Source organism: Ruditapes philippinarum, unplaced genomic scaffold (assembly GCF_026571515.1).
Source record: "Ruditapes philippinarum isolate M1 unplaced genomic scaffold, ASM2657151v2 ctg940_1_1_1_1, whole genome shotgun sequence".
Taxonomy (NCBI): Eukaryota; Metazoa; Mollusca; class Bivalvia; order Venerida; family Veneridae; genus Ruditapes; species Ruditapes philippinarum.
Window position 1 is genome coordinate 269,061 of NW_026866687.1, and position 27,269 is coordinate 296,329.

The 27,269-nt window shown below is 33.3% G+C and overlaps 3 protein-coding genes across 3 annotated transcripts; 1 reads left to right on the forward strand and 2 right to left on the reverse strand.

Annotated features, from left to right (window-relative positions):
• Positions 1 to 52: 52 nt before the first annotated feature.
• Positions 53 to 14,433, reverse strand: LOC132733344 (serine/threonine-protein phosphatase 6 catalytic subunit-like). The gene is made up of 10 exons (XM_060719984.1): positions 14,278 to 14,433; positions 11,394 to 11,489; positions 9,835 to 9,900; positions 8,915 to 8,982; positions 8,259 to 8,332; positions 6,069 to 6,148; positions 5,244 to 5,374; positions 3,569 to 3,636; positions 2,699 to 2,767; positions 53 to 1,654 (listed from the first exon to the last, which is right to left on the reverse strand). Exons 1-10 carry the CDS (start codon positions 14,344 to 14,346, stop codon positions 1,464 to 1,466), a joined length of 912 nt encoding a protein of 303 aa, XP_060575967.1. The 5' UTR covers positions 14,347 to 14,433; the 3' UTR covers positions 53 to 1,463.
• Positions 14,434 to 17,293: 2,860 nt separating this feature from the next.
• LOC132733352 (uncharacterized) lies at positions 17,294 to 19,551 on the reverse strand. The gene is made up of 3 exons (XM_060719993.1): positions 19,378 to 19,551; positions 17,709 to 19,049; positions 17,294 to 17,395 (listed from the first exon to the last, which is right to left on the reverse strand). The coding sequence occupies exons 1-3, from the start codon at positions 19,549 to 19,551 to the stop codon at positions 17,294 to 17,296; spliced, it is 1,617 nt and encodes a 538-aa protein (XP_060575976.1).
• A 3,995-nt stretch (positions 19,552 to 23,546) lies between these two features.
• Positions 23,547 to 26,071, forward strand: LOC132733348 (uncharacterized). Its single transcript, XM_060719989.1, has one exon. It carries the CDS (start codon positions 23,648 to 23,650, stop codon positions 25,553 to 25,555), a length of 1,908 nt encoding a protein of 635 aa, XP_060575972.1. The 5' UTR covers positions 23,547 to 23,647; the 3' UTR covers positions 25,556 to 26,071.
• The last annotated feature ends 1,198 nt before the right edge of the window (positions 26,072 to 27,269 follow it).

Sequence of the window (27,269 nt, forward strand, 5' to 3'; positions counted from 1 at the left end):
TTCTTCTGTAACTTACATGGGGATTTTAACATTAACAAAAGTGACAAGAATATTTATGAATTTACTTCTTTTATTTCAGAGTTCATATTCATTTGTTAAATATTTACATCATCATCTAACACATCAACATTCGCATCAGAAAATAATAACTTCTTATTGAACTATGTTTTGTTTCTGTTTTACTAATTATAAATACAAAATGTATAATAAATTGTTTAACATTTACATATCAAATGTCAATTATTTTGAAAAATTTAATCTGGGGAAATTATCTTATTATAATAGGGTAACGCTTGATTTTTAATTTAATTTTATTCTTTGTGTTCCATTCATATATCACAAATTTTATTTAAAACTTCCCTGTATTACAGCTTTATTGTGTAAGTTCTGCAAAATCATTACAGAATGCCTAGAGAAAATTAGTTGCTCACTTCATGTTCATAGACATCTTTAGAAAAATAATGGCATATCAATTTCGCATAATCTCTGGTAAAAAGAGAAAATATATACTTAATAATTAATATGAAATCACAACTTAAAAAAATAATTGTTTTTGAGGGCTCTAGTGTCAATTAAAAGAAAATTTCTAGTCACTTATCAAACAAAAACAGATAATAATTTTTAAAATGATAAAATTTAAAATAATCACTATGAAATGAATTAACTGAGCACAGTTTTGTCCGTTTGCTTTTGAATGATAAACAAAGAAATATGAAAATGTTGAAGGGAAATTAATGGGAATCTAAGCAGAGTTTTGCTCATAATTTGGTCATCTACATGATGCCCAGATAAATTACAAATATGAAAACATTGTCTTTATCTATTGATAAAATCCCTTAAACATGTTATAACAATAACCATTTTTGGCACGTCTGTTTCAAATGAGAATTTTATCAAAGATTTTAAATAAAGTATTGAAAATGACTATTGAAAATGACCCAATTAAATCAGTTTTGAAGTAATAAATATACCCTTTTTACTATCAATTTCTCACAAATAACTCCACAAATATGGGTTATCCAAGGTAATCCCCCAGTACAAATAAACTTTTACCATTGAAGCTTCATGCTCACAATAGATTAGTTTACCTGTTACACTTATTTTCAATAGCTGAAACTGTTAAAAGTTTTTTTGCACCCCTGGGATTACCTGGGAAAACCCAAAATAAACTTAATTTCCGGAGTAAATCTTTTCAATTCCTGCACTGTACCATATACTATAATATTTTATAATATTTTCCACATATACATGTAACGAAATATTGTTGTTTCACTTTCATTAAACCTTGCGTACCCAAAATTATGACATCAACAAAAATTGTGCACACTGTTACTTAACTATGGTCATCACAATTATGTTAAAACAAACTCTCAACAATTTTGTTATGATACAGCCTATTTACATAAAAAACACATATTTTCAAAAACTAAAATACTCTACAATAGTTCTCTTCTCGCTATATATCAAAGAAAATATGGCGTTGTGGTACGTGAAGGTATCACACGTTCATTGTCGGGTACAGCTTTAAATAGCTTAGCTTCACGATTATCTGCATCTTTAAAGTCTATGACCGTGGCAATATTTCCACATCTGTAACAATAGTTTGGTGCTGACCAAATTGTAACCAGTTTTTCATCAAACATGTACTTAAAACCTGAAAAATAAAGGCAGTTATTAGATACTGAAAATTTTATTGACATGTCTGTCCACTAAAATGAGAAAATAAATTTACTTAGCATTTAATTTTTTTTATTATCAAAGGAATATCAAAAGTCATCCACAACCTTTCACTTGGAAGCAGAGAACACATTTTGTTGAGGTTATATTGTTACTACAGCTTTACTGGTGAAGGAAAAATTATTTGTGCATAAGAGTCACCAAGGACAACTTGGTCCAAGGGAAAAAACTTTTGTTTAAGTTCTGTCTCAAATCTCAAGATTTTCATTGGTCAGTGTACATTCTATTGCAGTTTCTGACCAATCAAAACCTGAGATTGAAGTGTAGAGATTTCTTTATAGCCCTGGATCCTGGTTTTAGATAAGCTAGTTTAATTGCTGTTTCACAAAAATCTAAATTCCCTGATGAAATTCAAACCCAGGATGGTGCCACTATTCTTGACACAAACTGGCCATGACACAATCAAATTTATCCAGACATAATCAAGTTTTACCTTTATGGGACTCCAATGAGGTTTTTTTTTTACATGACAGGACTACAAATATTATTCCAAAATTTGATTTTAGTCTAGACCAATAACTCATAAGCAAATTTTCAGATCATTCCCTCACCTTATTTTTCCAGAATCATCATTTTTATTGTGCAAAATGACCAAAAAAAGAAAGTCATTGCAATGCTTTTCACTCAAATCAGGCTTAGAATTGCATTAAATAAATCAGTTTTCAATTAAATATAGTATATTTCAATTCAGTATATTTATTATTTCATGCAGATTCTTTTTCCATTTTAAATGCTTCACTTAACCTTTGTAAGAATATTAACGTGTTTAGGTTTTTATGTTCTCTGTGGAGCTCCTTTCACATAATTATCCTGAACCCTTCTGCAAAGGTAGGGGTGAAAGGAAGGAAAAACTGGCAACTTGTTTAATCAAATCAAATTTGAAATGGGAGGGGTGCATAATACTGGAATTATAGAAAATTTAGCATGAGTTTTTAAGTAAGTGATACTTCTTTAGACCTACCTTCATGTACTAACTGATGTGCCCGACATATCAACTTTAGACCATTGATGTGAACAAACTGAAACACAAATATCAAAATACATTATTATGCGAACTTATCAACTATGCAGTCTCAAATAATCTAGAACACATCTGAAAGCTATATATCACTCTAGAATCTACTTTTTTATCTATCTATGATTTATTTATGGGCCAAATACATCACAACAAGCATATATCTAAAGGAAATGTACCTCTTAATGAAATCAATGACAAATTTTCTTTTTTATGAAAAACATAGGCACTTAGGGACCATTTTTTAATTTTTTATTGAAAATTAATGTGCCACTACCTGTATTACTACATGTATAAAGATTATTATGGACTCATTAATATGCTGTGAATTCACTTTATCTGTAGGCATGAATATATTATAGTTCTGTCACCAAAAGAAAAGTAAAATGCAAATAATGTAATGTAAAAATGTTACAACAGACAAAATGAAATTTCATTGGATTTAACTTCTGCGAACTGACCTATCCACAAAAGAAAACACAAAAATAAGTGGCACATGTATAATAAAGAGTTTGCAGTTCAAGTTTGATAGTTTACTTACACAAAATAATTAAACATCTCCATTTAGCTCAAGCAAGAGGTAATGACAATATTCATGTTTGTGTATGTTTGTTACATAAACTGAATTTAATAATGTTATGCAAGTTATGCCCACATGGAGAGGATCGGGAAACAGATGTGTAAAGCCTGCTCGTTAAATAAAGTGGTACTTATTTACTACTTCTTGATTTTTCTTAGTTTTTTTATAAAAAAAACAATTCTATAAATCTAAAAGGTTATACGTTTGTTAAGTATTTTTGTACATACCTCATTATCCCTTTGGGGCCCCCCAAAAACCATCCTCCCCTGGGAACTCAGCCCAAGTATCAACTTCTTCGGGGTTGACCATACAAAATTTGGTTTATGTTAAGGGAAATTTAAAAATATATTGGCATTATTTTTTCCCTTCCATAAGGTTAAAATTTTCCCAAAAGTCATATGGGGTTTTCTTTAAAATAAAAATTCCCCCATGGCGATAAAAGAAAGTCACTGTAAGAGGCAAGTTGTTAACTAAACACAGACATTAACTTGAAAGTTAATTTTATCAACAAAATGTATCTTCTTGAACATTGTAATCCAGATAACAATCATGTTGAATATATTCAGAAATAATCTTCTCACATAAAATATAGGAGCACAGTAAGACAGATTAAATATATTGTTGTTAAAATTCAACTTCTGTGTAATATGATTAACATAAACAGGACCCCACCCCGTTCACATAGCCAAATGTATCTTTCTTTTTTTTAATTGTTAAATGAAAATTTGTGGTCATTGAAAAAACGCCAATGTCTTTACAAACATGAGGAACAGACAGTTTCTAACTGAGACTTTATTTAATAAAATTAATATGTTTATCATTAATCAATGCAATTTCCAACACATTATTTCAACTTTTTCTTCCATGTACAGTTGACTCTCGGTAACTCGAAATCCAAGGGACTGGGCATTTAACTTCGAGAGAAACGGAATTCGAGTAACGTGGAACCCCACCATTACATGTATATACATGTGCCTGATTGAATGTGCCAAAGGAGTAGGTTTGTTATTGTTGTTAGCTGCAATGCTGCAATATTTAACCATTGAAATGACGGTAAATCACTTACAACTGCAAAATTATTAATGAACAAAAAATATATCATTCAAAATTTAATACATGTATATTAATATGAAACAGAAACACACAATTACATTTGATTTAATTCATCATCGGACGGAAAACGAAATTAGCAACTATTCCTGAACCGGAAGTACAAATATGACAGATAATTAATTAAACAAATGTCCTTTACGTGATAAAACACACATCAATACCAAGGCTGTTATTTGACTTAACACCCGTCAGACTGGCATGAGTCAACTTTCTTTAAGAAATGTAATTAAATTTTAAGTTTAGTTTTATCTAACTGTTAAAACCAATTAAGTCCTGAAACGGCATTAAAGCCACTTTTACGACGTGTAATAATACATTTTAATCATGAGTGGACAACATCTCACCTGATGTTGCCGACCTTTTGATCAGACGTTTGTTTTCACACTTCGACTAATTGAGATGTAAATATGTTGGACTTTAATTGAGGGACCAAATTTTTCTTTTCGACTAAACAGGAGTCTCGGCAAGTCAAAATTTGACCTAAGCGGAGTTAAAATACAAAGATAAAGAAGAAAATTTGACGGGACTTTAGAAATTATTCGACTAAGACGGAATTTTGAGTAAAGCGATTTTGACTTATTGAGAGTCAACTGTATTAGCTTTATTTTACCAGTATTAAATTAGACCATTTTTATAAATTATTTTATACTGTGGTATTTTCACAATTCAAAAGGCCCCAAACCAATTCACAAAAAATCTTGAACAAAAACGCTGTTATAATTTAGTAGATCTTGTTGTGAGTCAGATTTTTCTGATTCAAATTTTAAGTAAAGACCCAAACATCACAATAACAGAAAACTATAAAGGATATCACAAAAAGCGCCTTTGTGTGGAATTTCTTGAGCCCTCTCTATAGTTCTGATCTGGTCTATAGTTTTCAAGTCAGGTGACAGACCTCCATGTACACACAATATACATTCATCTATAATCTAAAATATACAAACAAACTATTATTAAGACTTAATGTAGTATGGAAAACCAAGTTCTGAGATCAAGTTTAATAGTATCTTCCAAGACTTCTCTAAAGATTGTTGAATGGAGAAACCAGGTTGCAAACCAATTAAGGCTCACACAAAAATTATCTGGATCGGGATGAATACAGCTTCATTAAATCTACTCCTTTGTTTTAGTTATAAATATGGTATACTTTTTCTACATTTCTTAATTATGGTGTTTAAAACTATGATATAAAACTGTAATAATTTCACGAACTTTTTTAATCCTTGTACATGTAGGCTCGTTTCTAAAGTGCAGCAGTATTTCTTAGTAGTGATGTTCTATCTTTTTTTTCAACAACTTACAACTTATCTTTGAAAGGAATAAATGAAAAATTCTTACTGATGACTTTCAATTAACCAAAAAGTCACCCATACTGCTATAGACTAAATTCCACCCTATACTGGTTGGATAATCAGAAATCTTGTGAAACATCTATTTCAACTTTGTTGTGATGAAAATTTGGAAGCTTATTTGAAACCACTCAAGTCCATTTCCTGGAACTAACCAGTACTTGTGTCATATGAGGAAATATGGCTTTGACCTGTGTACTTGTGTGTAGAACTCGGATCTATGACCCCTGGGATGAGAGGCAAGACACCTTAACCACTATACTATCATACTTACAGCAGCTACTGTGAGTAAATCAAACACTTTGCAACAATATCTCCAGGCATTGGCATTTCCATATTTTGTTTGACACTCATCTGTATAAAACATAATCAAATCTATGTTAATACCTAAAATTTTAACCCAAGGGCTTTTATTTGAACAAACTTGGTAGACACCCATAAGAAGATGTTTCATGCTAAACATCTAAGCTCTAGCTCATTGGGTTTTTTCAAAGAAGATTTTTAAGTTTTTGCTATACACATATAAGGAAAATCAATGACTTCGGGGCGGGGCCAATTTTGACCCAGGGCTTTTATTTGAACAAACTTTGTAGACACTCACTAGAAGATGTTTCATGCTTAATATCTAAACTCTAGCTATTTGGGTTTTTTCAAAGAAGTTTTTCTTAAGTTTTTGCTATACACATATAAGGAAAATCAATGACCCCTGGGGCGGGGCCAATTTTGACCCCCAGGGCTTTTATTTAGACAAACTTGATAGACACCCACTAGAACATGTTTCATGCTAAATATCTTAGCTCTAGCTCTTTGAGTTCTTTAAAAGAAGATTTTTTAAGTTTTTACTGTATGCATAAAGGGAAAATCAATGACCCCCTGGGGCGGGGCCAATTTTGACCCCAGGGCTTTTATTTGAACAAGAGCCATGTCAACATGGCCATCCCCCGCCGAATGTGTTTGCTCATTGGAAGAATGTATATGTAGTAGAGCAGAATAATTCCATTTTAAGAGGTCTTTTGGTAATGAAAACTGATGGCTATAGTGATTACAGATTTGAAACCTATGTGAATACTGATGGCTGAAAATAACAAAGGGCAATAACTGAAAAATAATGCAGGGTAGGTTATCATTCTTGTGTGCTGCATCCCTCCTCAGTAAAATCCCTCCTCAGTAAAATCTATCCACCTTTCAAGTTTCAAGTTGATACCTCAAATACTTTTGAGAAAAAAATTGAATTGAAAAATTAAGTATGAAAAATAACAAAGGGCAATAACTCAAAAATTATAAAAGGTAGAGTTATCATTCTTGTGCAGTGCACACCTCCTGAGTGAGATCTATGCGCCTGTGAAGTTTCATTTTGATATCTCAAAGGTTTTTTGAGTTATGCTCTGGACAAAAATTAATTTTGAAAAATAACAAAGGGCAATAACTCAAAAATAATGCAGGGTAGAGTTATCATTCTTAAGCCCTGCACTCTTCCTCAATGAGATCCATCCTTCTTTGAAGTTTCAAGTTGATACCTCAAATACTTTTTGAGATAAGCTCTGGACAAAATAGCATGAAAAAGAACAAAGGGCAATAACTCAAAAATTGTATAGGGAAGAGTTATCATTCTTGCGCACAACATTCCTCCTCAATAAGATCTATCCACCTATGACATTTCATGTTGATATCTCAGACACTTTTTGAGTTATGCTCCACTCGGGTGAAAAATTAAGTATGAAAAAAAACAAAGGGCAATAACTCAAAAATTATAAAAGGTAGAGTTATCATTCTTGTGCACTGCACACCTCCTGAGTTAGATCTATGCACCTATGAAGTTTCATAATGATATCTCAAAGGCCTTTTGAGTTATGCTCTGGACAAAAATTAATTTTGAAAAATAAAAAAAGGGCAATAACTAAACAATTATGCAGGGTAGACACTCATTAGAACATGTTTCATGCTAAATATCTTAGCTCTAGCTCTTTGAGTTCTTTAAAAGAAGATTTTTTAAGTTTTTACTATATGCATATAGGGAAAAACAATGACCCCCTGGGGCGGGGCCAATTTTGACCCAAGGGCTTTTATTTGAACAAACTTGGTAGACACTCACTAGAAGATGTTTCATGCCAAATATCTAAGCTCTAGCTCTTTGGGTTTTTTAAAAGAAGATATTTAAAGTTTTTTCTTTTGGTTGCCATGGCAACCAGAGTGGCAACCAGAGTTCTGCATGGAATTAAATTCTTTGAACAATTTTTAAAGGTGACCACCAAGTTTGGATGAAATTGGCTTAGTGGTTTATGAGGAGATGTCATTTAAAGTAAAAGTTTACGGACGGACGGACGCCGGACGAAAAGCGATCACAAAAGCTCACCCTGTCACTTTGTGACAGGTGAGCTAAAAACGATAGCATATATTTCATATTATCATTAAGAATAATTATTCAAACTTAGAAAAAATCTTTTCCTTTAAAAAAAAAATATACCATAGAAACCATAAATCTGTGTAATCTGTCTGCTTTCATGATTTCCTCGTAGAAGAACTATCTTGTCTGGCCATCTGTAAAGAATATGGGAGATAATCCACATACAATGTTAGACAGAGTCACTTGCCAATGTGTACAAACGAGGGTCGTGACAATACAGAAGAAGAACTAACAATGAAAGGTTTCAATTCTTTAAGCTGTGTCACTCAATTTTTCCTGCTTAATAAAGTATCAGAATCTATGCTTACTACACAAACTATGTTTTGTTTGGTTTTACAGCTCACCAACTCAATTAATGTAATATGGCACTGAAACTGGAAAGATGATTTTGGCTAACTTCTAGTCTTACAAACTTATAGCAAGGCCAGGGGTCAAAACCACCTTATTTGCTGCATAGACTCAAGTAATATTAACCCATTAAGTCGCCTCTTATGATCACACAGGGATAAACGATGGCAGCAATGGTGATATTTCAACCCTTAAATGCAACCTTTCAGCCACAAGGGGTATGCTTACTAAATAAACATTAGATATATAAGTGATGAAGTTGATTCAATCAGTACAAAGTCAGAATATCTGTTTATTCCCATATGTTTTTAAACCTATATAAAAGATATTCCCTAGATGGGCTAGTAAAACACATGTGAGATACTTACTTTGCCTTCAATGTGAGTAGTAATGTAAAAGTTTCCAAGCTGTAGTAGCCTCTGTCTACAAAATCTCCCTGAAAAAAAAATACATACTTTGATACATGTATGTTCTTTCAAAAATAAGTTACTTTTTTACAAATATAAAGTAAAAACATGTTAGTATTGTCCAATAGATAAATGGTTTATATTGTGAGATGATCTTAATCACAAGTATGAATGAAAATTTAAAAGTTGAAAACAACACAAGAAATGTTTGTCAAACACAAAAATGGCTGTGCTTTCAAATGGAATCTGAAAAAATTGATACAAATTCCTGCATAACTGTCAAAGTTCCTGGTTACATTTATACACGCATCTTTGTAAGTACTGTCTTGTATCAATATCTCAGTATTGTATTGTGATAATTTATTATGAGGGTTATTATCAGGATTTACTAATGCATCAACGATATCGGCACAACTCTTAACAAAGACCACCTCTATATATAAACCATATTCATGTAATATCATTCAATTTGGAAAACTGATTGTGGATACTGATTGAACAAATAAGCAATATGGTTAACTGCTGATTGGGTGTTACATCTCACCAAAACAGTATAGGTTAAACTGCGACTTCCAGCTTAATTGGTGGAGGAAAACCTAAGGAGGCCCTCTGTGTGTTATTTCAGGCACAAACGAGCAACTGAGTAGAACCACTGATATTTCGAAAGCTAGCTGGATAGCTTCCTCACAGTAAAGAATCCGAAGACAATTGCACAATCAAACCTACAGCAGTGATAGACATGTGGTTTAAACTCATGGTTAACTGTAGATTCATCATGTATATCTTGTACACTGGTCATTATAGAGGATGTCTTAAATTGACATGATAAATGGCCAATGGTTTGAGTAAGACTTTAAGACAAAATGTAAATGTATATTTACCATGAAAATGTAATTTGTATCTGGCATCTGTCCACCTGTTCTGAACAGCTCCATCAAATCATAGAACTGAAAAAGTCAAATATTTCTAGTGAATTGACTTAAGATATATATATGTTACAGTCATCGAATTTAGCACTGGCCCTGTGGCCCATGGCCAGTGAAAATTAGCTTGGGCCAGTGAAAATTTTAAGAAATATAAGTTATTGTTAAATATATAGTACAATAAATTTACAACTGGAATTTGGGCTAGTAAATTCAAAAATTTAAATTCATTGACTGATGTTACGAATGTACATGTATGTATGTACATATGTATAATCAAAGTACCAGTTAATAACTTGATCTTTAAACGGCACCCCTTTTGGTAAACAATTTTACCCTTTACCTGCTGAATTTATGTAATGGATTTGCCCAACTTTGGACTTGAAACGATTCATTCAAAGTTTAAGGTATTTCAATAACAAAATGTACAAATGTACTAATAATATGGAGCCAAGTCAGACCAAATGTGCAAGCTGGCCCTGCTCTAAACTGTCGGCAAAGGCTTATTTAACAGTTCCAGCACTTTAAAGGTTAAAGGGGAATTACTTAAAATATTTTTCTCACTTAATTGAGAAGAGGCCTTAGCCTCTTGATTTTGTGAATAACTATCACTAAAATTTCCAATTTGGGAAGTAACAAAGCTGGTGTAAGTTCAGATTTTTACCAAAACTGCATGATTTTAAAGAAAATTTCAATTGGAAAGACACCTTTCCAAGACCTCAGTTACATGAGTTGAAATTTATATCAGTGAATTATTAAAGTCTCATTCTTTTACATCAGTGATAAAAGCACTCCAATAAATACTGCACTTGACTATCTTGATAATGAATAAACCAATAAGTATTATTATACAAATTTATTGCTAAACAGGTCTTCTTAAATTTTTGAAATTCTAACAAGATTCAAACCTACTGTCTGATGACAGGGTCAGAGGGGCAAGTGATTTGATTTCTGAAACATTAATTACTTAATTACAAAAGTCTCATTGTTTGTTGATACTACATGTGAATCTATATCATTTCTATAAATAAAAATAATTATCATACTGAATGTAAAGGTTTCATGTCATATGTGTCTGAACCTTGTTGTTTTTAATGGGCAAGAAACTTTACATTTAGTATGTCTTGCTTATTGATAATAGTACATGTAGCAACCCCACATTATCTTTTTGATCTAATTGTTTTTATAAACATGTAATTGTTTTTATAAACAAATAATGTCATCTAATAGTGCTCATTATAAGCATTTCAAAACAGTTTTCCTTTTCTAAATATCTTTAAAAATAAAAAAGTTATGGCATTTAATTATGTTAGAAATTGCGCATTTTTTTATAATTTTTGCTAAATATAATTATATATATACAATTAATAGGAAATAAGACTGAGAGGTGTAAGAGTAATACACATCAACACCAGGACAAGTTAGACAGTAATATGTTCAGTCTACTTGTTTCGGTCAACAATTGACTTTCATCAGGTCTGAGGACTGTCTAAACTAAATTTACAACAGTTCTTTACCTGGCCATGTATATCTCCACATACTGTGACTGGTGTTGATACTGGCTGCACATTGGACTCCTCCAGCAATAACTCACACACCATATCACATAATCTCTGAAAATAAATAATATTTTCTTCATTATCATAGTCTAAAAATATTTTAGTTGTTTTTTTTCCACATTTTAGGGAAAGGTGACAGGGGTGTGGAAATAATTATTTTTGTCACATGTTTGCAAAAGGACAAGCTGGGCAGAATTTTTTACTTGTCCATATAAAAATACAGAAGGTTGACCATTGTTGTTAAACAAAAGTGAAGTGTTCACTTCAATTGATAAAAATATAATATTTCATTGCATAAATGAATACTACAGTCTATACACTATAAACAATATCATATAATAACATCTCAAATCTAAAAATGTTTTAATAATAATACATAAATATAAGAATTCCACATTACTAAAATAAGATTTAGAAAAATCAATAATCATACTCATAGATCTATGGTTAAAATGATAACATATTATATAGTGTTATTGTTGCTTATTGATTATGAAGAAATACATGTAATGATGTATGTCACAAGCACTTAAGCCGGTGACAAATTGGCTAAAATTCATCCAACACAAACAAACTCTTTTAAGAAGCTGACGGTCAATTTATGCACAATGGAGTGATTCAAACGGCGGATGATATTCTACATCCTCAAATATGGGCAAGTACACGATCACTGATCAAGTCAATAGAAAAAGTCTGTTTGGGATTTAAAGTTTTTGGCCAAAATTACTTCTCTTTGATCTCGCTTTTACTATGGACATGAAAAAAAGATATGGTTCATTAGTTGTTGTTGCAATTTTCATGCCAACTGTTTTGTTTATTTTAAATTTCTTTATGGAGATTTGAGCCAGCCCAAAAATAGTTTGATTGATTATATTAGCCAGCCTCAGGCTCTTAATGACAATCATGCATATAGAATAATTATAGCGAGCTAAAAGAGCTGGCCAAAAGGGCCTGCTCGCAAAGCATGCTTTACTGTAATGCGAGTATCTGCTAGATAGTGATGGTTTTGAAAACTTTTGTCAGTGGTACTGAATTGACACATCGCAACTTTTTTAATTATAAGATCAGAGCAACAGATAAGGTGCGTATTTGCGTATTTACGCAATTAATTTCATAAAATACGCAATTGATTTTTTAAGAATGCGTATCAAAACCCATTAAAAAAAATAAAATACGCAATTGTCTTAAAAACCTGTGCGTATTGTCATTTTCATCACCGTAAAATTAATCTGTCGTATGCACGTAGTTTTGGACAAATAATAGCGATATGCATGCTATCCGAATATTCCCGAATCAATGCTAACTAATCAACGGTCTCCGGTCTTCGACGGTCCCCGGTCTCCAAAGACCGACTAAGTCAAATCAATAATGCATGACACCGTCGTTTGTCTACTCAGGTCGACGGTCTTTACAGACCGGCAGAGACCGTTGATTTTGCGGAGACCGTCAATAAGTAGGTCCCACCTGTATCAATAGACGCTTTGAAAGCAATATGGCGTCGTACAAAAGGGAAAATGATTTGAAACAAAACAATCGTAAATAATCAAAAATCAGTCAGAAAACAAACTTGTTAAAAATATTTTTATGAAATATAACTTGAGCATTTTATATAAAAAATAAAATAATTGTGAAAAGTTCTAGTAAATGGTTAATCCTATTTTCTTTTTAAAACAGTAAAATTTCATTGATATTGAAACCATAAAATTTTCATAATTGAATACCCAATTGATCTTGATATCATAGGGTATCGAGTTTTGGAATACCCAATTAAATGGAGCCAATACCCAATTCCAAAGGAAATGATGGAGTAATACCCAATTCACTTTTAAAGCTTATCTGTTGCTCTGTAAGATCATGATAAAAACTGAGGTATTCTAATTGAAAATGAAAGCAGTGCCCTGCGCACTTTTATAGGAACGATAATAGGACAGGGAACCAGAATAAATGGTCGCAGTGTATAAAATACTGACAATTTTAAAACGGAAAATGTAAAATAAAAATGAACGATTATTTTATACAATTTCACGGTAAAAGTAAATGAAGCATCTTTCTTTTAGATTATTAAGATTATTTGTCTATTAACTATTTGAAAGACCCTTCACAAAGTCTTGTCAGATGTTCCTTCAGAAAAAATTATTGGACATTTTCAGGTCTAGGATTTCATGATATTTACGTACTGTCCGTAAATTCATAGATGGTCTAGAATTTTAAAGATTTTTCAATCCATAAATTTACAGATATTCAATGTGAAATTTGCTGTTTTTAGTTTTAAACTAAAATCAGCCGCTTAAGACAAGTTGTTTTATTGATTGTTTATATTTACAAAGGTAATGGGGTGAGTTTCATCTTTGTATGAAGATTTTGAAATTTTTGTTAAAAGTGTAAATTGAAAGTCATCAAATTGTTCTGAATCTTACCATACTGTTACATTTATTCATATAATATGTAACTTATCCATTTTTACCTGAGGTTTTGAATTTTAATGCAACTTCTACTATTTTCTTAGTTCATATCTGTAAATTTACAGATTAAAAAATCTGTAAAATTATGGATCGTCCAAAAATTTACAGACTGTCCATAAAATGATAAATATCATAAAATCCTAGACCTGATTTTTAAACACCAAACTCGTCCAAAGTAAATTTGATGTATATGCCAAATTGTAACTTTGAAATACTATCGAATTAGTACTGTGAAAATGCTTAGGGAAGCGAATCATGGGCACCAATGGATAATATAAACTATTTCCCCTCCCACTTTTTTTTACAAAATCGGATAACTTCACAAATAACATTTAGCGAGAGATTTTTAGTCCTTCACTATATAACCTGAAATATTTAACCTTTAAGTCATTTTCTGGAAGATATTTGCATTCTTTTGCAATTTCTATCCATTTATCCACACTGTGCATTTTTACAATTTTTTATTTCGTTTCCTGTTTTTGATTATTACTTCGGTCTAAATGTAAAACGCAAATTGATTGGTCAATATTGTATGTATGCTAAATCTGTACCTTTCCGTTTCATACGGGACAGGACGGCTTTTAATCACAACAGTACTTAATTTTGTTTTAGAAGCTAATTTTACACACATCTGACACAGTCAATCTCCTATCATGCGTTATTTTCTTCAGCAAGCTTAAATTGTAGGCCTGAATAAACAGTTTACTATTTTAGGACTGTTTATTACATGCTTTTCGGTGGTTTATAGAAATATATCAGTGACATAAAACTGGTAATTTCACTGTTTGAAACAGTGAAATTACCACTTTGATTTAAGCCCCTTACGTTGTTTCAGTGAAATACCAGCGTGCACAGTACTGGGTACCAACTTAATGACGTGACGTCGTAAATGACGTCACGCTGTATTATTATTTGGCGCGCTTTTCATTCAGTATTAGGCTTAATGTCTCTTTAAAACGTTTCTTTGCATGTAATCAAAAGAAAATTTGTTTAGTTTAGTGTAAGATCGTAATATATTTCACCGAGTGGGCACCAAAAGGTATATTTCACGAGTGGCTGCGCCACTCGTGAAATATACTTTTTGGTGCTCACTCGGTGAAATATATTCCGATCTTACACTGAACTAAACAAATATCCTCTATATTTTACTGTAAAAAATAACATTGAAAAAAGCAGTTTTAAATAGCCCACAGAGCCCCATGTGCACAAATAAGGAAGTTGATACACAACAGCATTTTTCCACATCTTCCTTCTTCGTGTTGGCTGTTGATCCCATACTCATTTATGGATCGTTACAGTATAGTTAGTTATATAACGTATAGTTATATACGTTAGTTTCTACCGGCTTATTTAGTAAAAAAAACCTGCTGTTTAATTTCCGGGACGTCAAATATATGTAAACGTTGAACCTATATCAAAATGCCTCGTTGTAGAACTAGCACTCTGTCCTTCATCTAAATGTATTTTTTATCATTATTTTAGAACTCTGAATTCGCGATTGACGTGCTCGCAGTGGAGAATATCAGCCCGCAACAAAACAGCTCATATAATATATGCATATATGTCAGGTTTCATATGACTTGGATAGTGTTGATGAGTAATATGTTCTCAACAGGAAATGCTGAATTAAGCCTCACACAAAATCGACTGATTTAATTCATTACGTATAATGGACGAAAATTGAGTCCACAGGCCAGTACCACTAATGGCAAAATACCCCCAACACCTTAAATTTGCACGAATTTAAGTCCGAAAAGTCTTGGGAAACTGTTTAAACGCGTTATAGACCTTTTTACATTTCGATTCTTCCATAGTAACCGTAGGACAAAAGCGCAGTAAAATTGAGAACAGTGTATGGTACTTTAAGGCTTTAATAGTCGTGATTCCATGTTATGTCACCCAGAAAACAGTAATTTTGGGATGACTTAAAGCGGTTAGTACCTAAAACGTTAATTGATATTTATAACAGATCTATATAATAAATATTCGGAACTAATAATTCAATGGTCAAAAGGCGCACACAAATGTCATCTGTTTAAGGTATCATTAGACGACTTTTTCATCTGTTATTAAAATTTAAACAGCAGCGTGTTAAAGATTAAATTTTATTACCCCTGTATTACATAATATTACACAATGTGTATTGTACACTTCCTTTTGGATTGGCCAGGCGGTGTCAACAGATTGACACGCGACGCGGTTGTTTGTTTCCAGCTATACTGGTTTCCTAGCAGTTTCCGTTCCGGCCGTTTATCATTTTATTATTATTATTATTATTATTATTATTATTATTATATACCACATTTCTATAGCACTCTTTTCATAAATAATAAATGTTCAAGAGTGCTTTACATAAATCCGATAAAAACATAATCATATATATATATATAAGACATAATGTACAACATTAATTAAGTAAACATATTAAGCAATAATGATAATCCAAAACCAGTAAAGGATGGTTAGAAATACAGACACATTTAGTTTAAAATCAAGGCTCAATTAAAATTAACACTGATAATATAGCAAAAGTAGTACATGTATGATGATTTATGAACTAACGTCCATAGAACTTTATGAAATAATGTGTTTTGAGAGCTCTCTTAAAACATGGCAAGGTATTACAGTCTCTAATGTCAGGTGGTAACGAGTTCCATAATTTCGCTGCGGCTGTCTGGAAGCACCTGTCACCATATCGTACTGTCCGAGATTTAGGCACAACTAATGTCATTGAGTTATTCTGGGACCTCAGATTCCTGGCTGGGATGTACACGTCTATCATGTCTTTTATATAGGCTGGTGCTTGATCGATGAGGGATTTATATGTATAAGTCAAAATTTTATATTCGACCCGATACTCTATCGGAAGCCAGTGAAGTTCACGTAAGAGAGGTGTTATGTGGTCATATTTGAGTGTTTTGGTCACAATTCTAGCTGCTGTATTTTGAACATGTTGTAACTTGGTCATTGACTGCTTAGAGACTCCATATAACAGTGCATTACAGAGATTTGGTTGCTTAAACAGTAAGATAGGGTCTGATATGACCAATTTGTCTTAATTGTGGATAACAGTTCCTACATACATTATTTACATGTTGTTCCATCCTCATGTTCGAGTCAAGAAATGCCCCAAGATTGCGCATACTAGATGATTGGCTGATTTTCGAACTGTCGACTGTTACTGTAACATCTGAAACGTTATGTTCAGATGAGAAGATGATCAACTCTGTTTTGTCGCCGTTTAGCTTCAGCATGTTGACATTCATCCAACTTACAATATCATCAAGACATCTTTCAATACGGTTTATGTTCTCTTGAATTGAAATACTAGTCACTGGTTTGAAGGATAGAAAGAGTTGTGAGTCATCTGCGAAGAAATGGTTGTTAAGCTCATGTTTACGGCAGATCACTCCGACATGTTTCGTATACATCACTAGCTCTTGGGTCACCTCTTGGGTCCCAGGACAGACGCTTGAGGTACACTGTACTCCATGTGGACTGGATGTGATAGTTTGTTGTTTATGCATACAGTCTGGTATCGGTCGGTCAGGTATGACGTCATCCATCCGAGTGGCTTGCCTGTAATTCCAAAGTGTCGTTCAAGGCGGCGAAGGAGCGTTCCGTGATCAATTGTATCAAAAGCAGCAGACAAACCAAGCATCACGAGAATAGTCAGATTGTTATTATCCAAAGACCGTAGAATGTCATTTTGAACTTTTAACAATGCAGTCTCGGGCGAATGGAACTTGCGATAAGCAGATTGGTTGACCTCGTGTAGATTATTTGTCTTCAGATGGCTCTCAATTCGTACGTCAACGACCTTTTCCAAGATTTTAGACAGGAATGGCAAGTTAGACACAGGCCTATAGATTTTCAGTTCGTTAGGATCTAGATTTGGTTTCTTTAGAAGTGGTCTTATTCGTGAGTGTTTGAACATTTTTGGTACATAAGCAGCATCCAAGGACACGTTTATAAAACTGGTTATCACTGGTGTTAGTTCATCTTGGCATTCCTTTAACAGCCATGTTGGAATGGGATCTAACTCACAGGATTTGGTGGCGGATTTTTTAATCAATGCTTTCACTTCTTGCTCTGTGGTTGGAGCAAACACAGTATATTTGACACCCGTATATTCAGATTCCATATCTACATTATCAGGTACCGATTGTGTTTGAGAACGTATGTTATTCCTTATTGTTTCAATCTTTCCGATAAAGTAGTCACTGAATTTCTGGGCAAGGCGCTCTGAAGATGAATCAAATGGTAGAATCACTTCATTTGTATCTCCAAGTAGACCTTTGGTAATCTTAGATAGACTTTTATGATCATTGCCACAAGACTCTATTTTACTTGTATAGTATTCTACACGAGCTTGTTTTAACATCTTGTTCACACTAGAACAGTGTGTTCTGTAGATCTGATGGTCTATTGTAAGTTTAGTTTCACGCCATTTCCGTTCCAGTTTACGTTTTTCATGTTTGGCTTCGTGGAGTTGCTCTGTATACCACGGACAAGCAGGTCTCAATGTAATAGTCTTGTTAATCATCGGAGCATGTTTATCCAAAATAGAGGTTAGACTGTCTGAATACTCCATCATAAAACCATCTATGTCAGAAGGGATACACTCTTTGTTGAAGAATTCCATTTTCCGTATGTCATCTCGAAAAGAATCAATGTCAATTGCGCGAAGTTTTCTGTAAGAAACCAATTTCCGTACCGGTGCAGGTTTTGAGGCTTTGACATCAAATGTAACAGCAAAATGGTCACGTAAGATATTTCCACTTGAATCAGAGAGTCCAGGATCTACGACCTCTATGTTTGATACAATGTTGTCTGTTTCCTTTGATATCACTACGTCCAATGTATGACCTGCAAGATGGGTTGGTTCTTGTACATGCTGATGCATACCACATGCATCAAGGTTACTTGTAAGTTTTCTCGTATCGTTGTTGTGTGGTATATCTAGATGAAGGTTCAGATCGCCTACTATGATTGCAGAATTGTCAACTGTAGCGTACTTAGTTAAGAAAAGGGGCCACTCATGATCAAGGAAAGTGTTTGTATTCAAGCCGTTCTGTTTAGAAGGAGGTGGTCTGTATATTACCGCTAGCCTCATAGAGTACCGCCCAATAACTACATTACAGTCCATGAACTAAAATTGTGAGAATTCCTTGCTTTGACTTGACGACTCAGTGGTGACTTGTATAGAAGCTTTATGGATGATAGCTACACCACCACCTCGCCTACCAACACGCGGGACATGTTTCATTTTGTAGCCAGGAGGTACAAGTTCACTGATACACACCTTATCAACGGAACTACCTAGCCATGTTTCAGTTATGGCACATATATCAAACTCACTACTGGAGAGAATAAAGTCACATATGGATAGGGTTTTGTTTTTCACTGAGCGTGTGTTCATTAAACATATTTTTTATGTTTGTTTGGCCTTTTACTGTTGTATTGTGTTCAAGATTTACCCGGATTAAGTTTTTCACACTGCACATGCTGAGTGATTTTTCTATACGTCTTCTCTGATTAACTTTTGTTATTTCTTGGGGAAGTAACTGTAAATTGTCAACATTCACACCATTGTTAGTATCCCAGGCTCGTCTAATCCCATATTGCCCACCTCTGTTCCCTCTGTATTGCATTAACTTAAGTCCTTTCAAAGTGTTGATAATAATAGGATTAAGTCCTTTTTGTGAACTTGGTAATTGCCCGATATTATACAGGTCTGACCGTGTATATATAATCCTCGTCGAGTTTCGCTCACTAAAACACATAATTGCTGTATGCTTTAAAAATAAAATATTAAAATGTATAGAACCATCAACGTTTTAAATTCCAAATATCTTTAAAACCACAAGAGTAATTCACAAGCAATTTATATCACTGTGATTACAAAATGAAACTACGTAATATATCAAACTTTGAAAATTTTCAGTCAAGTATAACTTTCACAAAACAATCAAGTTTGCAGAGCAACAAAAAATGCAGCCTACACCTGGCGCATACTATTTTCGTCCAATACAGTCTATTTTCACCAGTAGGGCATCCACATTATTTCATCAATCAGAGAGACATTTGTTTTCTATGCTAAACAGCATTTAAAATAGTTCAACGATTTATGTATTTTGAAGTTTTGCCTGTTATTTAAAGTTACATAAGAGAACTTGCGACTTTCAAAAATAAGCAGCACCTGGGGAATTCAAGTTTGAATATCCATGCTCAATAACTAAATCCCATTTTAGGTAAATCAATACTTCGGAAAATATTGTTGCAGACGACACGGAAAAGGTTGGGAAGTTCTGTTTGTCTGATAAATCATTTTTAACATTACTTTATGGTACTGAATTATATTCAAAATAAAAAAAGGTCCGAAAAACTGCTATGATTTTTTAATAAAGGTGAAAAAAGGTGTAACGTGTCAGGCTTATATTCAAATTAAAAAGTAAAATGAAAGTGCAACATTAAGCACATGGCAATGCTGGACAGGTACCTAACTTTGTCCTGTCAAAGTTTTGTACCCCTCCGTAGACTGACTTTTATTTAGTTTGTTAAAAAGTGCGATTTGTGTCCGGAAACTGCTAAGAAACCAGTAATATCATTCAACCGGAACGTTTCAGTACCATGACTTAGTTAATCACGTACAATTATGAAAATCGTCATTTAAGTAATTTTTATATATACCGATCTCATCAATGTTTATTGATTTCGAGAAGTGACAATTAGCGTGACTTGCATTAAAAATATTAACAGGTGTTACGAGGAACAGGATAAATTATGTGTTATTTCACTTTCCTTACAGATTTTGAAAAAAAAAATAACTATTTAAAATATATTTATGTCACTTAAAAATTATCTGCTTTGCATCACAGTCAAATAATGGATAAAATCAGGTAAATTGAACACTAAAAATGCATGATCACAATGTCTGTTCTGACTTTTTTCAGAATGATAACTAACCTCGATTTCATATGTTATAAAATTATTTTATCTTTTTATGAACTATTTCAACAACAATTTAGTTGACTCCCATTTGAAAAATATATATAATGCCACATTTTCTTAAAAATCTCAATGTCAGGTCCGTGACCGTAAGGTGAAATTCTTAAACAATTTCCTTTTCCATTCATTTGTATCGCAATCTTGGCCACAAAGCTATAAAGGAATATTTTCTATTTTTGTTAAAAGCTAATTTATATAATTTTCTACCTTTAACCTTAAACTAACTTGGAATTGTCTATGAACTTCTTTTATATTTCTATATTATTCTATGCGCTTTTTGCCCTACGCAGATTGCGCATGCGCGGGAAAATACTACTTCCGATCGATTTTTCATAGCAACGGACCGCGTCGTAAAGGTCTATAGCGGCTGCAAGTAGAGGAGCTCACCCAGGGCTATTAAACGGCGGCTCTTCCACATTTTGGCGATCAATTTAAATGAGAGCACTCGACACTTCCAATGAAGAGCCCTCGCCCAATACAAAGCTGAAAAGGTAAACACAGTTATAAAATTATTCGATTTTTTTCTTCTTTTTTTTTAAGGGAACGGAGATAGCATTTTTCTTCTCTGAGTTATATCTCGTGGAAACAAGATAGCAAATTTTGTCCCATCTGTGCTTCCGTAGCTATGCTAAGCAATTTCGATACGAAATACCTCAAAATAACGTTGCTGAGTATAGATTAAATATAGGTTAAAAGTTTATTAGTACGTATTTACAAAATTAAATTGGTCAGGCGCGGCGCAATTTTTGTAAATACGTACTAATAAATTTTAACCGGCATAGTGTTTTTAAATTATTTTTATAAACAGTCGATTAACTAGACTGATTAACAGTTTGCCGATTAACCAAAGTAAATGTGTTACGATTCATTAAAAATACTGCAATCCTATTGGACAAAAATAATTTCAAACACTAAAGTTTATTAGTACATATTTACAAAATTAAATTGCTTAGGGGCAACACAGCCGCGCGACCAATTTAATTTTGTAAATACGTACTAATAAATTTTAACTGGGTTTTTGTTTTCGATTATTTTTATTAACAGCCGATGAGTTATGATTCTTTTGAAATACTGCAATCCCATTCAACAAAAATTATTTCAAACACTAATAAACTTTAACCTATACTTAAATAAAACGGAATTATTTATTAATTGGTTAATCGAAAAATTAAAAAAAAAGTATGTGCTTTGTGAAATAGAGAGCTAAATATGAGTGTTTTAAGTGTTCAGCAATGTTCGCAGTCGTTCGACCAATTTAATTTGGAAATGCTGAGTCCTACTAATGAATACTAACCAATTTAGTGTTTTAATTTTTTAGGCAATTTACGTCATTAGCGGGGCGGAGTCTGGAATTTCTCGCTACGTAAAATATCACTAAGGTCAAAAATAATATTGTGCTTTTGACAATCGGAATTACCGTAGAAAATACAATTATTAATGCAGTGATGGATAACGTTCGAAATTTATTGACAAGTAATTGTTCAGCTAGAGGGTTAGAACTTGGTCCTTGACCTGTGTTATGCAATGGTCGAAAACGTACATTCATTATCAACGTTTATCGATTCTTTCTTATTATTTTCTATCTACTAATACTTGACTTCTATTAGATTCTATCCTATCATCATATACATGTACATCGAAAGGTCGAAAGTACGATGATGAAAACACGAAATTATATGAGTTTTCACCATCGTGGTTTTATTATTTTGACTTTTCATCATTGTGCTTTCAACTTTTCATCATCGACTATTCGCCGTTTCACGTTCGTGGTTTCGTTATTTCGACGTTTCACCATCATATGTTCGTGTTTTCGTTGTTTCGAGTTATGTGTGTGTCGCGATGGCCCTAACAGGACACCGTAGATATGACTAGCTGATAACATGTGGCTTTTAGTGAAATACTTGTGTTGAATATTTATTTGTTTGACATAAATGATTAAACTTTACCTTTATCAGTAGAACATTTATCATATTTATCAGCAGGTGTGTAAGGTTTTAAGATGAGTATTATATATCTTCAGTGAAAATCAACAATTTGTAGAACACATGCAAGGAGTATATACTACAATGTCTGAAATGTCGCCTGTTGACAAGCGAGGGTTTGGCTAAAAATCTCTGTCGTCCTTGTTAGTCGCATGTTGTTTACCTTAACGTTGCTCATTGTGACGATTAAAACATAAAATGACAGATAGCCAGTCCACCTGCACTTCTGAACTCTGCTTCTAAAATTATTTCTTGAGTATATGTTTGATTCTTGCTTAGATTAAAATTAAATATGTAAAACTCTTTCAAGTCGGTAATCATGTTCTATGTAGGATACCGTGATGTTAAATTTACATGCATTACATAATTTTGGTCTTTTGAATGGATCGATAAACGAAACGAGGTTTACAAAGATAAATAGCTATCCAAATTTGTCTCTTATCACATGGTCGTAAATCACGACAAAATTTAACACTTTTATCGCCTTTCATATTTAAGCTTTGAGAAATCAAAATTAAGTCTAACGAAGCCCCGATATCCCTCAATTTTTAGTCTCTTTCATTCTTTAGTAACATACTCTATAAATTAATAATAATCATACTCTCACTAGAAGCATTTTATCGACCCAACACAGTAACACACTGATATCAGTGTTAACTATCACCCTGTATATTTCAACCGAGAGAATGAGTTTTACTATCGGTGTGGATATAAAGGGCATATACTTAATGTACCAACATCATTTCACATACTTGCGATGACTCGGTTGAGTAAATGTTCACGGATTATTAAACGAGGATGCAAACTCTCCTGTATTTTTATATTGATCTTTACGTGTGTATGGATACTATACATGTTTACAGATTCCAGACTCTCGCTAGCGCCTTGTAATATAGAAATTCTTAATCCATGGGATCCGGCGGTGTCACAGTATTTCACCCGGCTTGAGCCTGTGAAGTGTTCAGAAAGACGACATATCATATACGTTGACAAATCCGGAGTGCTTAGATACAACGAAGACGTCGCGAAGATTTATAAATTGAATACAACGTCCGTGAAGTGTTCTTATTATCCCCTGAAAAGAGGGAAGGGGGATACGTATAATGTTACGTTTGATGCGGAAATACCGATTAAGCTTCCGTGTTTCGTGAAGTGTCACATGTTTCGGATACAGTGTGTAAATTCATTCGCGAAAATCGTTTATGACTTTTTACACTTTAATCCAAAATGGAACGAAAATGCTAAGGATGACAATGAAGTTGAAGCAGAAACCGTAGACACACCCAGCGTAATAGTGCTTGGAATAGATTCTGTGTCGAGGTCGCATGCTATTAGAGCCTTGCCTAAATCTTATAATTATTTAGTGTCAGAATTTCAAGCTAATGACTTCGTTGGTTATAACCGGGTCGGTGAGAACACGTGGCGGAATTTTATTCCACTTTTGGCGGGAAGAAGTCATCGTAAGTACCTGATAACGATGCATATGATCTTTCACATAGATTTGATTCCATTCATCTGGTACGAAAAGGAGATGGCGAAAGTCTCCACATTTTATGCCGAAGACAGACCTGAGCTCTCAGCTTTCACGGTATTCGGGCAGCTGGGTTTCAAACTCCCACCCACTGACTATTATTTCCGACCATTTACCCAAGGTGTGAACTCCTTTGCTCCAAAAATAATTGACAAAGTTACACAATCAAAAGATTGCTACGGACCAAAAACAATGTTTGATATACAATTAGACTACCTCAAAGGATTCTTACAACGTTATGAAAGGAAAAGAAAATTTGCCATGTCTTGGAGCACACAGATTAGCCATTCTAGTTACAGCCTGTTGAGTCGATCTGACGAGGCCTTCCTAGATTTTCTGAAGTGGTTGAAAGCAGGAAATCACACCGAAAATTCCATACTTATAGTTATGAGTGACCATGGGCCTAGAATGGGAGGCGCAGCGCTGACCCACGTTGGCCGAGCTGAAAACAACAAACCTTGGTTCATGCTACACATTCCCGACAATCTTAAGACCAAGTACAAATGGATTCAGGAAACAGTTTTACACAATTCAAAGCGACTTACTTCCCATTATGATACTTATAAGACTATATCCGATATATTCCAAAATAAAGCGTTTAATACGAAGACTTATAGACCGGTGCGGGATACCTTAACACGTCGAAATTTATTTCACTCTTTACCAAAGGATCGGACATGCGTTGATGCGGGTATTGAGGCACAGTTTTGCACTTGTGACAGAAAAGAATTAGTCCAGCCTACACTGGATATAGTTCAGTCAATAGCTAAATTTTTGGTAGAAAAAATAAATGAACTAATATCTGAGAATGAACATCTTTGTGGAGTATTCACTCTTCATAACGTGACAGAGGCATTAGTGTCTTATTCAAAACCGGAAGAAGATATGAAAATTCGCGATAAAGTTTTGCAGTTTCTATATTCAGACAAATCAGGGCGATACAAAGTTGTGTTTTACACTATTCCAGGATATGCTTTGTTTGAAGGAACTGTAGATTTCGTTGAAATTTCTTCAAAGAAAATAGAGCACAGAATGCGACTTATAGGAGAGCTTATTAGACTTGATAGATATGACGCCAAATCAAAGTGCATGAACGATAAATTTATACGACCTTACTGTGTGTGTAAAGGTTGACATATCAAAACAAAGCAACCGTGTCGAGAGATTAACGGTCAGTGGTTTTGAAATCAAGTGTCCACTCCGCACTTTGATTACAATTGTTCAAGTGGTAATGAAGAAGCACTCAGTGGTAATCTAATGGGAGGAGAAGAGATCGAGACGGTTCAGCGAACATATTGAATGGGGGGAGGGGTTATAATTGTTCTCTTCAATCTCGTGCCGGAAATGACTTTATCGCCAGTGAAGCTGCAAGATGCGAATACCGTCGACAGTGTCGACTGACTTCAAAAAAAACACACACACAGAAAATGTGTAAAAAAAAATATACGTACATTTTGTATATTATTATGACGTTAACAGTATATAGTGTATTCCCGGCAACCGGTTTAATGAAAGATGAGAATGTCACTTCTTCGGGATAGACAAGCCAGAGTTATTATTATTATTGTTGTTGTTTTTTATAATTATTATTATTATTATTATAATTATTATTACCATTTTTGTTATTGTTATTATTATTTTATCATTATTACTATTTTTATAATTATTATTATTATTATTATTATTATTATTATTATTATTATTATTATTATTATTATTATTATTATTATAATTATTGACAAATTTGAAAGACCTAAAATAATCATATTATTCATATTTTTCCTTTCATCAAGTATTATAAAATAAAACAGCATTCAATTAGCGGACAAGATACGTACTTTTTATATTATTTTTTATTTATATATTTTATTTATTTATATTTTTGTATCTTTAAATTAACATCATATTGATATCGACTTTAAAACAAAACGGTTTAACAATGTTAAGCTGTCACTAAGTACTTTTATCTTTCAATAAAGTTATTTATTGCCAGTATTCTTATTGCTAATTCAAGTCCCTGCGTACTGTTCTTTTGTTGTGATTTTAAAAAAGCTGTTACTTATGTTTAGAATAAAAAGATGTCCGCATTCATACAAAACAAGTATAATCTTACTTGAATGGTTGTAATGTGTAATCTTTTCATAGTGAAAAAGATGCAGTGCGAATTTAAAGCATAAACCATGCTTGTGATTTTATCAAAAAGTAACACTGAAAATAATATTAAATTAAAAAATGCTAAGAGGCATCCACTGCCGATATACATAATACATTATTTCATGTCCAAACCTACACAAACCCTGAACAGCTTATTATATATGTTTTTAGTCATACCAACACTATTTAGGCCATATGACGACTTTCATAACCTCTGATCCCCTTTCGACCGCCTCCGTGGTCGAGTGGTTAGAGTTGATGACTTCTAATCCAGTTACCTCTCTGGCGTGGGTTCGATCCCCGGGAGATGCTTTGGTAGTTTAGCGCGGAGGAAGGTAGTCAAGTACTGGTGTAACTCTCCAGGAACGATGGTTAGGAAACTACCCGCCTATATGACTGAAATACTGTTGGAAAAAGGCGTAAAATGACACAAACAAACAAACAATGATCCCCTTTCATAATTCCTTTTTATTCAGTTCCGCCCATTGTTTTTATCGTTTAGGGCACACGCATTTTTTAACTTGGGGACAATATGCCGCTTTTTACGTGTCACATTGAAGGTTCCGTGATAACCGCCATATGAACACATCTGCGGATGTTTTAAAATTGTATACCAGTTCATGTTTAATGTTGAATTCTGCTTAAGCCGGTGCTAGGGGGCGTGGACGGTAGTTTGCACTTGACAGTACCGTCC

Coding starts and splice junctions, on each gene's coding strand:
- LOC132733352 (XM_060719993.1), bottom strand. CDS start 19,551: ATGCAATACAGAGGGAACAGAGGTGGGCAATATGGGATTAGACGAGCC. Junction 19,050..19,377: donor GTGTGAAAAACTTAATCCGG/GTAAATCTTGAA, acceptor TCACAATTTTAG/TTCATGGACTGTAATGTAGT. Junction 17,396..17,708: donor TCTTGGAAAAGGTCGTTGAC/GTACGAATTGAG, acceptor TATCACATCCAG/TCCACATGGAGTACAGTGTA.
- LOC132733344 (XM_060719984.1), bottom strand. CDS start 14,346: ATGCACAGTGTGGATAAATGGATAGAAATTGCAAAAGAATGCAAATAT. Junction 9,901..11,393: donor GTGGAGATATACATGGCCAG/GTAAAGAACTGT, acceptor TGACTTTTTCAG/TTCTATGATTTGATGGAGCT. Junction 8,983..9,834: donor ATACAAATTACATTTTCATG/GTAAATATACAT, acceptor TTTTTTTTTCAG/GGAGATTTTGTAGACAGAGG.
- LOC132733348 (XM_060719989.1), top strand. CDS start 23,648: ATGACTCGGTTGAGTAAATGTTCACGGATTATTAAACGAGGATGCAAA.